A 15,017-nucleotide genomic window follows, 5' to 3' on the forward strand; every position below is an offset into this window, starting at 1 on the left:
GTCGGGAGGGCTCTTCTGAGCAACGGCAGCTGCGCAAGTTGGATGTCGGTCGGGTCCTCCGCTCTTATGTGCAGCGGACCCAGGAATTCCGGAAATCCGATCATCTCTTTGTCCTTCTGGCGGGTCCTCGTCGGGGGGCTGGCGCTTCTAAGGCTACTATTGCGCGCTGGATCAAGGAGACGATTGCTTCCGCTTATCTTCTGAGACAGAAGCCTGTTCCGGAGTTTCTCAAGGCTCATTCCACTCGGGGTCAGGCAGCTTCTTGGGCTGAGTCGTCGCTCGTGCCTCCAGTGGATATTTGTAAGGCTGCAGTTTGGTCCTCCTTGCATTCCTTTGTTAGACATTATCGGGTTGATGTGCAGGCTCGTCGGGACGCGGTGTTCGGTGAGCATGTTCTGGTATCGGCCCTTCGGGGGTCCCGCCCGTGAGAGGGACTGCTTTGGTACGTCCCATTTGTAAAGATTAACCTCTACTGGTCTGGAGAGTGCTAAAGAAGGAGAAATTAGGTTCTTACCTGCTAATTTACTTTCTTTTAGCTTCTCCAGACCAGTAGAGGTCCCCACCCTGTCTGTCTGTTGTTGTTGTTGTTGTTGGGGCTGTTTCACGGGCAGTTTTTTGTTTTTTGCTGCGGGTTCTAGTATTTTTCTAGGGCCGGGGAGAATTGAAGAACAGCGGCTGTGGCTCGGCTGGCTTAGCTGGCGAGCTGTGGGGACATTTTCCTTCGGGTATTTCTCCTCTGCATTTTCCAACAGCACTTGGGTATGTTAATTGTTACTCCTGTTCGGAGTATTGTTTTCTTTCTGTTTTCCAGTTCTTGGTTCTGCTTGGCTATTCGGCAGACTGAGGGAAATAGAGAAGGGAGTATAGTATATACTGTCCCACAGTTTTGTTTTCAGTCTCCACCTGCTGGTCATGATTGGATATATACCCATTTGTAAAGATTAACCTCTACTGGTCTGGAGAAGCTAAAAGAAAGTAAATTAGCAGGTAAGAACCTAATATCTCCTTACAGAGCATATCCTAAAATCATATTTATTTATGAGGACACTAATGGGCTCTAAGTCCACTATCTGCAAGGTAGCATCCTTGGTAGACCAGCTGGATGGTAATCTAGGTCAGTGGTTCCCAACCCTGTCCTGGAGGACCACGAAGCCAATCGGGTTTTCAGGATAGCCCTAATGAATATGCATGGAGCAGATTTGTATGCCTCTCACTTCCATTATATGCAAATCTCTCTCATGCATATTCATTAAGGCTAGCCTGAAAGCCCAATTGGCCTGGTGGTCCTGCAGGACAAGGTTGGGAACCACTGGTCTAGGTCATATGAAGTAAATTTAATAAACCTTAGGGATCAGCTGTTCTGGGTTGGCCTTCCTAGTGGTGGTCTAAATACAATACAAATAAAATTGTGCCTGAGTTTTACTCATCAATATTTTATACCTACTCCGAGTCACATATAAACCATGGCTAACTTCTCTTGGATCAGGAGCTTGGAGGACTGTTTGAGGGAGAAGTTGAGCTCCCCTTTATGTTCAGAACTACCTCTCTTGGGTTAAAGTTTAATTTCAGAGGATTGCTCCCTAATTAGCATCTTTGGGATGGGAGTGATGGATATACTCATGTAGAGTTGACTTATACAACCTGTGTTAGTGGCACCAACTGAAATCTTTTTCCTATTGAGATGTTTTGATTGTTGCAAGATGTAACTTTGTCAGCTAGAGCATTACCACTTTTTTGTTAAGTCAGTCTTTAGTTTTTGTTTATATAATTGTTATTCATTTTACAACTTACATCAAGTGTATCTTTTTTTTTTTTCAAATTCTTTATTCATTTTTTCATCTTACATCAAGTGTACAATATTACATCAATTGAATCATACACATCACTTGAAAATCTTTCTATTATCATCTTAAATATATAAATTAACCCTCCCCCACCCACCCTTTCCACAAATATTGTAATCAAAAATATCATACATGTTATATTCATAAATATTGATTAAACCTATAATATAACTATATATCACCCCCCCTCCATCAAGTGTATCAAGAAATAACATTTGAATTGAAAAAACATCACTTGTATTACAATTATTATCATCAACTGACATTCATGAAAGTTAACCTCTCCTCCCATCCCTATCACATCAAAAATATTCATTTATATTATATTATACAATATACATTCTATTAATATATCAAAAATCATCCCTCCCACCCATCCCTATCCCCTCATTTCAATTATCTTATGAAGGGAAAATGTTTACTACTTATTACAAAAGTCTGTTAATGGTCCCCAAACATATCGAAAATTACCAAAATATTCTCTGTGTGGATAACGTTCTTTCCATTTTATAAATATGACATACAGAACTCCACCAAAAACTGTAATTTAATCTACTCGGATTTTTCCAATTGAATGTAATATGATAAATGGCAATTCCAGTCAGAATAAGTAGAAGCTTATTGTTTTTTGAAGAAATCTGACTTTTCGCTTTCATCGACATGCCAAATAAAATAGTATCATATGTCAAGGCTACCGGATTTTCTAACAACCTTTCCATAGCAAAGCAGCAGATGAATCCAGACTAGTGGGTATAGCTCACATCGACCAGCAGGTGGAGATAGAGAACTGATTAACAGTTGGCCTTAAAGCCTGGTGTTCTTTCTGTTGATTCAGTTTTGCTCTATCTCCCAGCAGGGACTGAGCTAGCCCTCTAGCTCTTGGATTCTGGATGCTGCCGGAGATATTGGTGTTCAGTGGACTTCCTCTGTTGAGACTATGTCTCTTCAGTAGGATAGGGGTGCCTGGCTGAGTGGTGCCGGCTTTAGGAGTTACACCTGGGCCCCCCCAGGTCCCTACTCCACCCTCCCCTCCGGGTGATTGAGGGGTTGTTGGTCCTGCAGGGGTCGTCTTTCTTCATTCCAGTAAAAAAAAAAAAAAAAAAAAAAGAATCGACTTCCTGTTCATGCTGAGCTTGGCAATTTGTGCTTTTGCTTGCAGTACACTTACCAGCTGTGTCCTGGCGTCTAGGATCGCGGGAGCAGAGGGGTGAGTGTTTTCCCTGCCTCGGGGCTTGGGTGTCGCGTTCCCGACTGTAGGGGCGGTTGGGGGCGGAGTCGGGAGTCGGCGGCGTTTGCCGCGTGTGAAAAAAAAAAAAAGAAACAGCAGCCGCGCTGAAACGCAGCATGGCAACGGAGGCCGGTCAGAGGTGTTCGCGCTGTGGAGCGCGCAGGGCACCGTCGGGCCTTTGCTCGGCCGAGTGTGAGCTGGCCCTGGCTGAAGGGGCTTTGTTGCAGGCTTGTGAGCTGGCGATTTCCCGGGTAACAGAGGCACGGGACATGTCCCCGGCACGCAAGGGTGAGTCAGAGCTGCGAGGCTCTTCCTTAGCAGGGGGGAGTTCAGCGGCGGTGGGGGAGGCGGGAGCAATGGCGGAAGTCGCGGCCCCGCTCCCCGGCCCGGAGCAGGGCGGTTCAGCGGCCCTTCAGTGGGGTTCTTTTTCGCCGGAATTTGTGATGCTGCTGCACAGGGCATTTTTGTTACAGGGTGCGCAGCCCGCCCCGACGGTGCCAGTGGTCGAGGTGTCCCTTCCGGTGCCCTCAACGTCGGCGGTGGTGCCTGGGGAGACAGGCAAACCTGCTGAGGGCACGGTGGGGTCGCCAGCGAGGGCGCTGGGTGCAAAGAAGCGCAGGCTCGCAACCGTGGAAACCGAGGATATTCTGGCTAGATCCCCTTTTTCTCTTCCAGAATCGTTGGAGGAGGGGGAGGTCCTGGATTGGGATGCAGGGGATCCCCCGGGTCAAGAAGTGGATGACCCGTCCGCTCTACGGTTATTTCATAGGGAAGAATTGTCTTCCTTAATTTCAAAGGCTTTACAGGGGCTGAATATTTCTCAGGCTGATACTGCAGTATCAGGTAATCCCCTGATGGCGGGCACACGGAGACCACCTAAGGCTTTTCCGGTGCATGAAGCCATGCAGGAGCTGATCTCGGCGCAATGGGATACGCCGGAAGCCAGTTTAAGGGTGGCAAAAGCCATGCGGCTCTTGTATCCGGTGGACCCGGCTGAACTGGATAAGTTTAGATTGCCCAGGGTGGATGCTTTGGTGGCCGCGGTAACCAAACGGACTACCTTACCGGTGGAGGGGGGAGTGACGTTGAAGGATGCGCAGGATAGGAAGATTGAATCTTCCTTAAAAATGTCCTTTGAGGTCGCGGCACTGACCTTGCAGGCCGCCATATGCAGTTCTTATGCGGCACGAGCATGTCTGCAGTGGTCGCAAGTGGTGGCAGATAATTTAACGGAGCCTGGAGGTTCTGTCCATGCGGAACTGGCAGATTTGGAGTCCGGCTTGGCTTATTTGGCAGACTCCTTATATGATATTGTTAGGGCGTCTGCGAAGCAGATGTCTCTTTCAGTGGTATCTCGCAGATCCCTATGGCTACGGCATTGGGCGGCCGATGCTGCTTCTAAGCTTCGGCTGGTACGGCTTCCTTTTAAAGGGGGTTTCTTGTTTGGAGAAGATTTAGATAAACTGGTGAAGGATTTTGGGGATACCAAAACTCAGCGTTTACCGGAGGATAGGGCTAGGCCCCCGGTGAGGCCCTCATCGTCGAGACCGCGCTTCAGGGATGTTCGGAGATCCAGGTCTGGTAAGCCTTTCTTCAGATCGGCTGCTGGTTCGTCCTCTGCTTCGAGGCCAAGGTTTCAGCAGAGGGGTTCCTTTCGTACGACGAGACCCTCGTCGGGGCAGTCCACGCGTACCCCAGCCACTCGCACTCCACAATGATGGGGGCGTGGCTCCCTCCGCCTTTCCCTTAGGGGGCCGGCTTTCGGAGTTCCGGGCGGAGTGGGCCACGATCACGTCAGATCAGTGGGTGTTGGACATTGTTCAAGAAGGGTACAAGTTAGAGTTCGCCTCTCCCGTCGTAGATTCTTTCTTGGTGTCCCCGTGCAATGGGGCGGCCAAGGGAGACGCGGTCCGGATGACTCTTCGGGGACTGCTCGAGCTAGGGGCTGTGGTACCGGTGCCCCCGGAAGAAGTAGGCACCGGTATATATTCCCTTTACTTCATTGTGCCAAAGAAGGGAGGATCCTTCAGGCCGGTGCTGGATCTCAAAAGAGTCAACAGATTTCTCAGTGTTCGCCATTTCCGGATGGAGACGGTGCGCTCGGTTATTGCGGCAGTACGACCGGGAGAGTTCCTCACGTCCCTCGATCTCAAGGAGGCATACCTCCATATTCCGATCTGGCCTCCGCATCAGCAGTATCTGCGGTTTGCGATTCTCGGCCAGCATTATCAGTTTCGGGCAATGCCCTTTGGCTTGGCAACGGCCCCCCGCACCTTTTCCAAGGTCATGGTGGTGGTAGCCGCCTTCCTCCGCAAGGAGGGGATTCGGGTACACCCTTACCTAGACGACTGGTTAATCCGCGCCTCGTCCAGCCAGGAGAGTGTGGCGGTTACTCAGCGAGTGATTTCGCTCCTACAGTCGTTGGGGTGGATTGTCAACTTTCCCAAGAGTTTTCTGTCCCCGTCGCAGTCGTTGGTGCATCTGGTGGTGCGGTTCGACACGGCTCTGGGGAAGGTGTTTCTACCCCGAGACCGGGGGGGAGAAATTGCAGGCTCAAATTCGCCTACTTCTCGGGACGGCCAGACCGCGAGTTTGGGATTATGTACAAGTGCTGGGTTCCATGGTGGCGACTCTGGAGGTGGTCCCCTGGGCACGGAGCCACATGAGGCCCTTACAACAGTCTCTGCTCTCTCGCTGGTCCCCAGCTTCTCGGAACTACAATGTGCGTCTCCCATGGAGTCGTCGAGCAGCTCACAGCATGCAGTGGTGGCTCCACGAGTTGCATCTGTGGAAGGGCATGCCGTTGGCCACGCCAGACTGGGTAGTGGTCACCACGGATGCCAGTCTGCGGGGTTGGGGGGCCCAGTGCCTGCAGGCGTCAGTGCAGGGGATGTGGTCCTTCCAGGAGGCCCAGTGGCCCATCAATTTGTTGGAATTAAAGGCGGTCAGGCTGGCGCTGTTGGCTTTTCAGTCACTGATTCAGGACAAGCTGACCAGAGTCTTTTCGGACAGTGTCACGGCGGTCGCCTATGTCAATCGGCAGGGGGGCACGCGGAGTCCGCAGTTAGCAGAAGAGGCGAGAAATTTGTTTCAATGGGCGGAGAGGCATGTGCCGCTTCTCTCGGCGGCATACATTGCAGGTCACGAAAACGTGCAAGCGGACTTTCTCAGCAGAAATCTTCTGGACCCAGGAGAGTGGGAGTTGTCTCCTCGAGAGTTCGGCCGGCTAGTCAGTCGGTGGGGCTTGCCGGAAATGGATCTCATGGCCTCGTCCCGCAATGCGAAGTTGCCTCGGTTCTTCAGCAGACGCAAGGAAGAGGGTTCGGAGGGGGTGGACGCGTTAGCTCTCCTATGGCCTCCGAATTCCCTTCTGTATGTGTTCCCGCCGTGGCCCATGATAGGGCGAGTGTTGCAGCGCATCTCTCGCTTTCGCGGCAGAGTCATCCTGGTGGCTCCGGATTGGCCGCGTCGGCCGTGGTACGCAGATCTGATTCAGCTGTCGGTGGGCGAGCGGGTGACGTTCCAGGTAACGCCGGACTTACTGACGCAGGGTCCGATATGGATAGAAGATCCGGGCCGCTTTGGTCTTACGGCCTGGCTATTGAGCGGTCAAGGCTAAGAAAGAAGGGCTATTCAGAGAGGGTGATCGCCCCTCTGCTTAAGGCCAAGAAGCTTTCGACGTCAGCCTCCTATGCGAGAGTCTGGAGGATTTTTGAGGCATGGTGCGGTCGCCAGGGAGTGGCGCCCTTCAAAGCTTCTCTGCCGGCTATTCTTGCTTTCCTGCAGGAGGGCGTCGAAAAAGGGTTAGCCTATAACTCTTTAAAGGTTCAGGTGGCGGCCATTGCCTGTTACAGGGGCCCAGTGGATCGATCGGCTCTCGCGTCACAGCCGGACGTGGTCCGTTTCCTCAGGGGGGTGAACCATCTCCGCCCGCCGGTCAAGCGTATTTGTCCAACGTGGAATCTTAAGCTCGTCCTTGGGAAGTTGCAGGGGGCACCTTTTGAGCCTCTGTCAGCGGCCACGTTAAAAGATGTCACACTGAAAACCGTTTTTTTGGTGGCAATGGCTTCAGCGAGGCGAGTATCGGAGCTGCAGGCGCTTTCTTGCAGAGAACCCTTTTTGCGTTTTTCGGAGACTGGGGTGTCGGTGCGTACGGTGCCGTCCTTCCTGCCGAAGGTTATTTCTGCCTTTCATGTGAACCAGGAGTTGTTCCTTCCGTCCTTTCGGAGGGAGGATTGGGGGACACGATTTTTGTCTTTACGGCTGCTAGATGTACGCCGTGTGCTTCTCCATTATTTGGAAGTGACGAATGACTTTCGTCGGTCGGACCATCTCTTTGTCGCTTTCGCGGGGAAAAACAAAGGGATGGCGGCGTCTAAGGCGTCCATTGCGCGTTGGGTCAAGGACACTATTGCTTCAGCGTATGTGCTGTCAGGGAAGAAAGTACCGGAGCACCTTCATGCTCATTCCACTCGGGCTTTGGCAACCTCTTGGGCGGAGTCCGGGGGGATGTCTTTAGAGGAGATTTGCCGAGCGGCCACTTGGTCGTCGACAAATACTTTTTCACGGCATTATCGTTTAGATGTGGCGGCCCGTTCAGAGGCGAGTTTTGGCGCGGCAGTGCTGGCAGAGGCGGCATTGGCGTCCCACCCAGTTTGAGTTTGCTTTGCTACATCCCACTAGTCTGGATTCATCTGCTGCTTTGCTATGGAAGGTAAAATTATGGTCTTACCTGTTAATTTTCTTTCCTTTAGAAGCAGCAGATGAATCCAGAGCCCCTCCCCAAAAGGCACTGGTTGTGTGTATGGTGTTTAGTTGATTGGGTTAGTTGGGGCTATGGTTGGTAAGTGTATTATTTCATTGCTGGAAAAAAAAAAATTTTTTTGGTACAAAAGAGAGACATAGGCTAATTTCAAGAAGAGAACGACACAGTTTCTACTGGAATGGAGTTTTGTTGCGGCTCATTCTCCTTTCGGGATGCTTGGGCAGAGTGCATAACTGAATCAACAGAAAGAACACCAGGCTTTAAGGCCAACTGTTAATCAGTTCTCTATCTCCACCTGCTGGTCGATGTGAGCTATACCCACTAGTCTGGATTCATCTGCTGCTTCTAAAGGAAAGAAAATTAACAGGTAAAACCATAATTTTACCATTTATTTGGCCCCAAATTGATTTCCAAAAAGCCAAAATACATGGACAAAAAAATAATAAATGATCTAAAGTCCCAGCTTCGAGATGACAATGCCAACATCTATTAGACTTAGAGCTATCTAATTATGGTTTTTGTTTAAATATATATATATATGTATGATTACACATAGCACACTTAAGTTATGAAATTGTGTGTTAAATGTGTTTGTAGCACTGTTAAGTGTCTAAACCACCTAGTATTAGTCCATTTTCTTTTTTTCTGAAATGCGCTCATTTATGAAATGTAATTTTCTGTTCTGCATGGTGCCAAATAACTTATATATGGCAGCACTAAAAGTATGTTTTAAAAGACTTTGCATTATTTTAAATGGGTGGACTTAGGTGTTAGTTTTGCCATCCAGATCACCCATACAAAGTTACCCTCCTCCATCTAGTATAGATACTTGGGAAGGATAGTCTGTCAGAAAACTTGGTTTCTTGCAATTTTCTTGAATTTTTCCTACTAGTGACTCACCATATGGTAAACAGCATGCAACACAAAACCCAGTTCGGCACATATAAGGGCTATAGGTAGAGCAGTAAACATGTCTTCTGATTGAGTGTGTTTTACATAGCAAAAAAAATTCAGACGTGTACGGAAAATGTCAGAAGATGAGGATGAAGAAGAGGAGGATTACGGAAAGGAAGAACATGAGAAGGAAGCAATTGCTGAGGAGATCTTTCAGGGTGGGGAGGGTGAAGAGGGACCAGAGCCTGTGGAAGCCATCATGATTGCCCCAGATGAAGAAGAGGAGGAGGACGAGGAGGAATCAGGTTTGTCTAACTGAAAGGACCCATTACTTTTAGCACATAACTGATTGACACCAAAAAGATTCAACTCTGTGCTACATACCCTGTCCCCTAGATGAGCTAGATAAATCAAATAGGGGGTGAGACAAGTTGATAGTGAATGTATACTGAAGAAAAGGGATGGGGAAAGTACATTTGAGGGTTAGAAAACATTTTCATGGTGCTTTCATCAGAAAGACCAGAGAAGCGGAGTCTAGAGCAGAATTCCCTTTTGTCATAAGTAGGGGGTAGAACTAATCAGCAGTTTGAGCAAGAGTGTTTGATACTCCAGAGACCTTGAACTTATGCGACTGCACACAATCATTTTTCCTGCCTCCTTCTTTTCCCTACAGATATTGATGACTTCATTGTGGACGATGATGGACAGCCTTTAAAGAAGCCCAAATGGAGGAAGAAATTCCCAGGATTTGTAGATGCGTAAGTGAAGCTGTGGTAGTCTGTTTGAAGTAGTCTCCTGCATAGCTTTTCTGTAGCAAGAGTTCATACAGAGAAAAACATCTGAATCACAGTAAATAGTGACCAGCTATGTGTGTAATCCAGTGGCTTTTCAATACTACATTACTGCACTGGGTCAAGGGTGGCAGATAAGGAGTTAGTATATTCAAGGAAGTCCGACAGTGGAATGGGACTAGTAGTTGAAGAAGAGAGGGTGCTATAGCAATATTAAAATTCTGGATGTGTTGTGTTGCAGTGCTCTGCAAGAGGCCCAGGAGATCTTTGGTGTAGACTATGACTATAGTGAATTTGAGAAATACAATGAGGATGATGAGGAGATGGAGGAAGAGTATGAATATGAGGATGAAGAGACTGAAGGGGAGACAAGAGTCCGACCCAAGAAGACCACCAAGAAGCGTGTCAGCCGGCGCAGTATTTTTGAGATATATGAGCCCAGTGAGCTGGAGAGCAGCCACCTCACAGATCAGGACAATGAGATTCGAATGACAGATCTGCCTGAACGGTTCCAGGTAGGTCAGGTATTCCAGTGCCAGGAAAGGTATTCTTATATTGTGCACATATTACTAAAGAAGAAAATAAGTTTTCTAGTGGAGGAATTTCTCTTTAGAAAAGTGAGTAGTTCCTTTTTTTTTCTCTATATGGCTATTAAGAACATAAGAATTGCCGCTGCTGGGTCAGACCAGTGGTCCATCGTGCCTAGCGGTCTGCTCACGCGGCGGCCCTTAGGTCAAAGACCAGTGCCCTAACTGAGATTAGCCTTACCTATGTATGTTCTGATTCAGCAGGAACTTGTCTAACTTTGTCTTGAATCCCTGGAGGGTGTTTTTCCCTATAACAGCCTCCGGAAGAGCGTTCCAGTTTTCTACCACTCTTTGGGTGAAGAAGAACTTCTTTGTTTTTGTATGGAATTTATCCCCTTTTAACTTTAGAGAGTGCCCTCTCATTCTCTCTACCTTGGAGAGGGTGAACAACCTGTCTTTATCTACTAAGTCTATTCCCTTCATTATCTTGAATGTTTCGATCATGTCCCCTCTCAGTCTCCTCTTTTCAAGAGAGAAGAGGCCCAGTTTCTCTAATCTCTCACTGTATGGCAACTCCTCCAGCCCCTTAACCATTTTAGTTGCTCTTCTCTGGATCCGTTCGAGTAGTATTGTGTCCTTCTTCATGTACGGCAACCAGTGCTGGTCGCAGTATTCTAGGTGAGGGCGTACTATGGCCTTGTACAGCGGCATGATAACCTTCTCCGATCTATTCATGATCCCCTTCTTAATCATTCCTAGCATTCTGTTTGTCCTTTTAGCTGCTGCCACTGCACACTGCGCAGATGGTTTCATTGATTTGTCGACCAGTACTCCCAAGTCTCTTTCCTGGGGGGTCTATCCAAGTACTGCACCGGACATCCTATATTCGTGTATAAGATTTTTGTTACCGATATGCATCACCTTACACATATCCAGGTCAAACCTCATTTGCCATGTCGCGGCCCATTTCTCGAGCGTGTTTATGTCACGTTGCAGGTCTTCACAATCCTGTGTCTTCACTATTCTGAATAACTTCGTATCGTCTGCAAATTTAATCACCTCACTTGTACCAATTTCCAGGTCGTTTATAAATATGTTGAAGAGCACGGGTCCAAGCACCGAACCCTGCGACTCTGCACTCATGACACTTTTCCAGTCCGAGCATTGTCCATTTACCCCCCACTCTCTGTTTCCTATCCGCCAGCCAGTTTTTAATCCACGTGAGTATTTCACCCTCAATTCCATGGCTCGCAAATTCTCAAAGCAGTCGTTTATGTGGAAACTTGTTGAACGCCTTCTGAAAACCTAGATATACAATGTTGACCGGGTCACCCTTGCCTGTTTACTCCCTCAAAGAAGTGCAGCAAGTTTGTCACGCAAGATCTTCCTTTGCTGAAGCCGTGTTGGCTGGTCCTCATCAGATTGTGTCCGTCAAGGTGATCCATGATGCGGTCCTTTATCAGCGCCTCTACCATCTTTCCCAGTACCGAGGTCAGACTCACTGGTCTGTAGTTTCCCGGATCTCCCCTCGAACCTTTCTTGAAGATCTGTGTAACTCGCCACTTTCCAGTCTTCTGGAATCCTTCCTGATTTGATCGACAGATTGGCTATTAGTTGAAGCAGTTCAGCTATAGCCCCTTTCAATTCCTTAATTACCCTCGGATGGATGCCATCCGGTCCTGGGGATTTATCATTTTTAAGCCTATTAATCTGCCTGCATACCTCTTCTAGACTGACCGTCAACCCTGTCAGTTTCTCATCTTCGTTTCCTTTGTATAGCCTGTCGGCTTTTGGTATGTTGTGTATATCCTCTTCGGTAAATACAGATGCAAAAAATGTGTTCAGTTTGTCAGCGATGGCTTTGTCCTCCTGTAGTACTCCCTTTATTACACGGTCATCCAACGACCCTACCGCTTCTTTCGCAGGTCGTTTCCCCTTAATATATCAAAAGAATGGCTTGAAGTTTTTTGCCTCCTTGTGTATGGGTAAACTGGAATATGATAGGCTTTGATCCCTAAGGTGAAAACCATCTTAAAACTTCTTAAAAACCTTTATCAAACAGGTCTGTTTTGTAATTAATAAAGATGATTTAGACAGATTGGGTTTAGGAGTTTCCTCCACATCTTACAGGTATGTGTTTTATTATCAAATAACACATACATAACATAAGAACATAAGAACATAAGCGTTGCCTCTGCCGGGTCAGACCAGGGGTCCATCGTGCCCGGCAGTCCGCTCCCACGGCGGCCCCCCAGGTCCATGACCTGAAAGTGTTCCCCACCTAACCTGAAATATCCATACCCTATTCGCTCAATGTCCTGTACGGTAAACCTCTATCTGTACCCTGTTATCCCCTTCGCTTCCAGGAAGTCATCCAGTCCCTTTTTGAACCCCAGAATTGTACTCTGTCTTATTACCTCTCCGGGAAGCGCGTTCCAGGTGTCCACCACCCTCTGAGTGAAGAAGAACCTCCTTGCATTCGTTATGAATCTGTCTCCTCTCAGTTTTTCTGAATGACCTCTTGTTTTAGTTGTCCCTGCTAGTCTAAAGAATCTGTCCCTCTCCACCTTCTCTATGCCTTTCATGATTTTATAAGTTTCTATCATGTCCCCTCTCAGTCTCCGCTTCTCCAGGGTAAAGAGCCCCAGCCTGTCTAACCGTTCGGCATATGAAAGGTTCTCCATACCCTTTATCATCCTCGTTGCCCTCCTCTGGACCCTTTCGAGTATTGCCATGTCCTTCTTGAGGTATGGCGACCAGTATTGGACGCAGTATTCCAGATGTGGGCGCACCATTGCTCGATACAGTGGCAGGATAACTTCTTTTGTTCTGGTAGTGATACCTTTTTTGATAATGCCCAACATTCTGTTCGCTTTTTTTGAGGCCGCTGCACATTGTGCCGCCGGCTTCATTGTGTTATCTACCAATACCCCCAGATCTTTTTCCTGGCTGCCTTTCCCGAGTACCCTCCCTCCCATCGTATAGCTGTACATGGAGTTCCCCTTCCCTATGTGCAAGACCTTACATTTCTCCACATTGAAGCTCATCTGCCATTTTTTTGCCCACTCACTCAGCTTGTTCAGGTCGCTTTGCAATTCTTTGCATTCCTCAACAGTTCTGGCCCTACTGGAGAGTTTTGTGTCATCCGCGAACTTGATAACTTCGCACTTTGTCCCCGTTTCTAGATCATTAATAAATATATTGAACAGCAATGGTCCCAGCACTGACCCTTGCGGAACACCACTTGTGACCCCTATCCAGTCAGAGTAGTGCCCCTTTACTCCTACCCTCTGTTTCCTGTCCGCCAGCCAATTTTTGATCCATCTGTACACGTCCCCTTCCACCCCGTGACTCCACAGTTTCTTCAGTAATCGTTCATGGGGCACCTTGTCAAAGGCTTTTTGGAAATCTAGATATATAATGTCTACTGGGTCACCTTGGTCCAATTGCTTACTTATCCCCTCAAAGAAATGCAGTAGATTTGTCTGGCATGATCGGCCTTTACAGAAACCATGCTGGCTCGATCTCATCAGATTATTTTTTTCTATATGCTCATTGATACCTTCCCTGATCATTGATTCGACCATCTTCCCTGGAACGGAGGTTAAGCTCACCGGTCTGTAGTTTCCCGGGTCGCCTCTCGATCCTTTTTTGAAGATCGGTGTAACATTCGCTATCTTCCAGTCCTCTGGGATTATCCCTGTTTTCAAGGACAGGTTGCAAATATGCTGCAGTAACTCTGCTGTTTCATCTCTGAGCTCTTTCAGTATTCTCGGGTGGATCCCGTCTGGGCCCGGAGCCTTGTCCGTTCTTAATCTATCTACCTGCCTAAGAACCCGTGAATACCTTTTATAATGGTTTAAGGTATAACCTGAGCAGCTTTATTTCCTTTTGTATAGTAACTTAGGGCTCCTTTTATCAAGCTGCGGTAGAGGTTTAACACGTGGAATTCTGCGCGTTAAACCCCTGCCGCGGTAGTCGCTAACACCTCCATTGACGAGGCGTTAGTTTTTTGGCTTGCCGCAAGGTTACGCGTGATGAAATGTCTGACGCGCTAACTTCCATAGCGCACCTTGATAAAAGGAGCCCTTAGTGTGGATTTGGTTGTTTATGTTTATTAAAAACTTAATATACTGTTATAGCTTACAACAGATCAAAGTGGTTTACAAAAACAATATAAAGTAGAAAAGGAATGCCATAAAAATAGGATAGATACAACTGCAGAAACAACAAGCATTGTAAACATTGTTTTACACTTTTGTCGTTTCTACAGTTGTATCTGTTTAATAAAAAGATTTAAATTAAAAAAAAAATAGGATAGAATAGCAATCACATAATTACAAACAAACTGATTTTGTTGTGTCTGACAGAAGAAATCTTGATAAATTAAATATTAATATATATGAGCATTTAAATTATTTTATTTTCCAAAGACTAATTAAAAAAAAAATTTTTAAACATTTTAAAAACTTTAAAATTAGCTTCCAATTGTATATAGTTTGGCAGTTGATTCCATAGTGAGGGTGTCAAATAAGAATGGGTGGTCTTCCATCTCGTTCTTTTAACAGAAGGAATAATCAATCCATTATTTGAAATGATCTTAGCATCCGAATAGGCACATATAGAATAGTCAATAAATTCAAGTAACCTGGCTGTAAAGTATTTAAGGATTTATGAGTTAGCCTATAGAATTAATTTTAAAATACTTATGTTATCGGAAGCCAATGATATTGCTGAAAAAGAGGAGTATGTAACATGATCATTTCCTTTTATGTCCTAAAAGTTTAATTGCTTTGTTCTGTAATGACTGAAGTCATATTGAAGAAATACCAGCATGCACAATATTACAGTAATCAATTTTGGATGTAAAAAAATGTATTAATGGATGTAGATTCTTATTGTCAAAAAAATGCCAAATGGCTCTTATCAGTCATAAAAATAAAACCCATTTTTTTACTATTTCAGAAA

At 46.8% G+C, this 15,017-nt stretch overlaps 1 protein-coding gene across 1 annotated transcript in view; it reads left to right on the forward strand.

Moving 5' to 3' along the window:
• SUPT6H (SPT6 homolog, histone chaperone and transcription elongation factor) overlaps window positions 1-15,017 on the forward strand; it is a 195,806-nt gene that overhangs the window by 26,202 nt on the left and 154,587 nt on the right. Inside the window, exons 5-7 of the mRNA XM_033922805.1 lie at window positions 8,838-9,036; window positions 9,405-9,489; window positions 9,764-10,037. Of these exons, the coding sequence (XP_033778696.1) occupies window positions 8,838-9,036; window positions 9,405-9,489; window positions 9,764-10,037 (558 nt within the window). The remainder of the gene's footprint in view (window positions 1-8,837; window positions 9,037-9,404; window positions 9,490-9,763; window positions 10,038-15,017) is intronic.

The sequence above is a fragment of the Geotrypetes seraphini genome, chromosome 15 (genome assembly GCF_902459505.1).
Source record: "Geotrypetes seraphini chromosome 15, aGeoSer1.1, whole genome shotgun sequence".
Classification (NCBI taxonomy): Eukaryota; Metazoa; Chordata; class Amphibia; order Gymnophiona; family Dermophiidae; genus Geotrypetes; species Geotrypetes seraphini.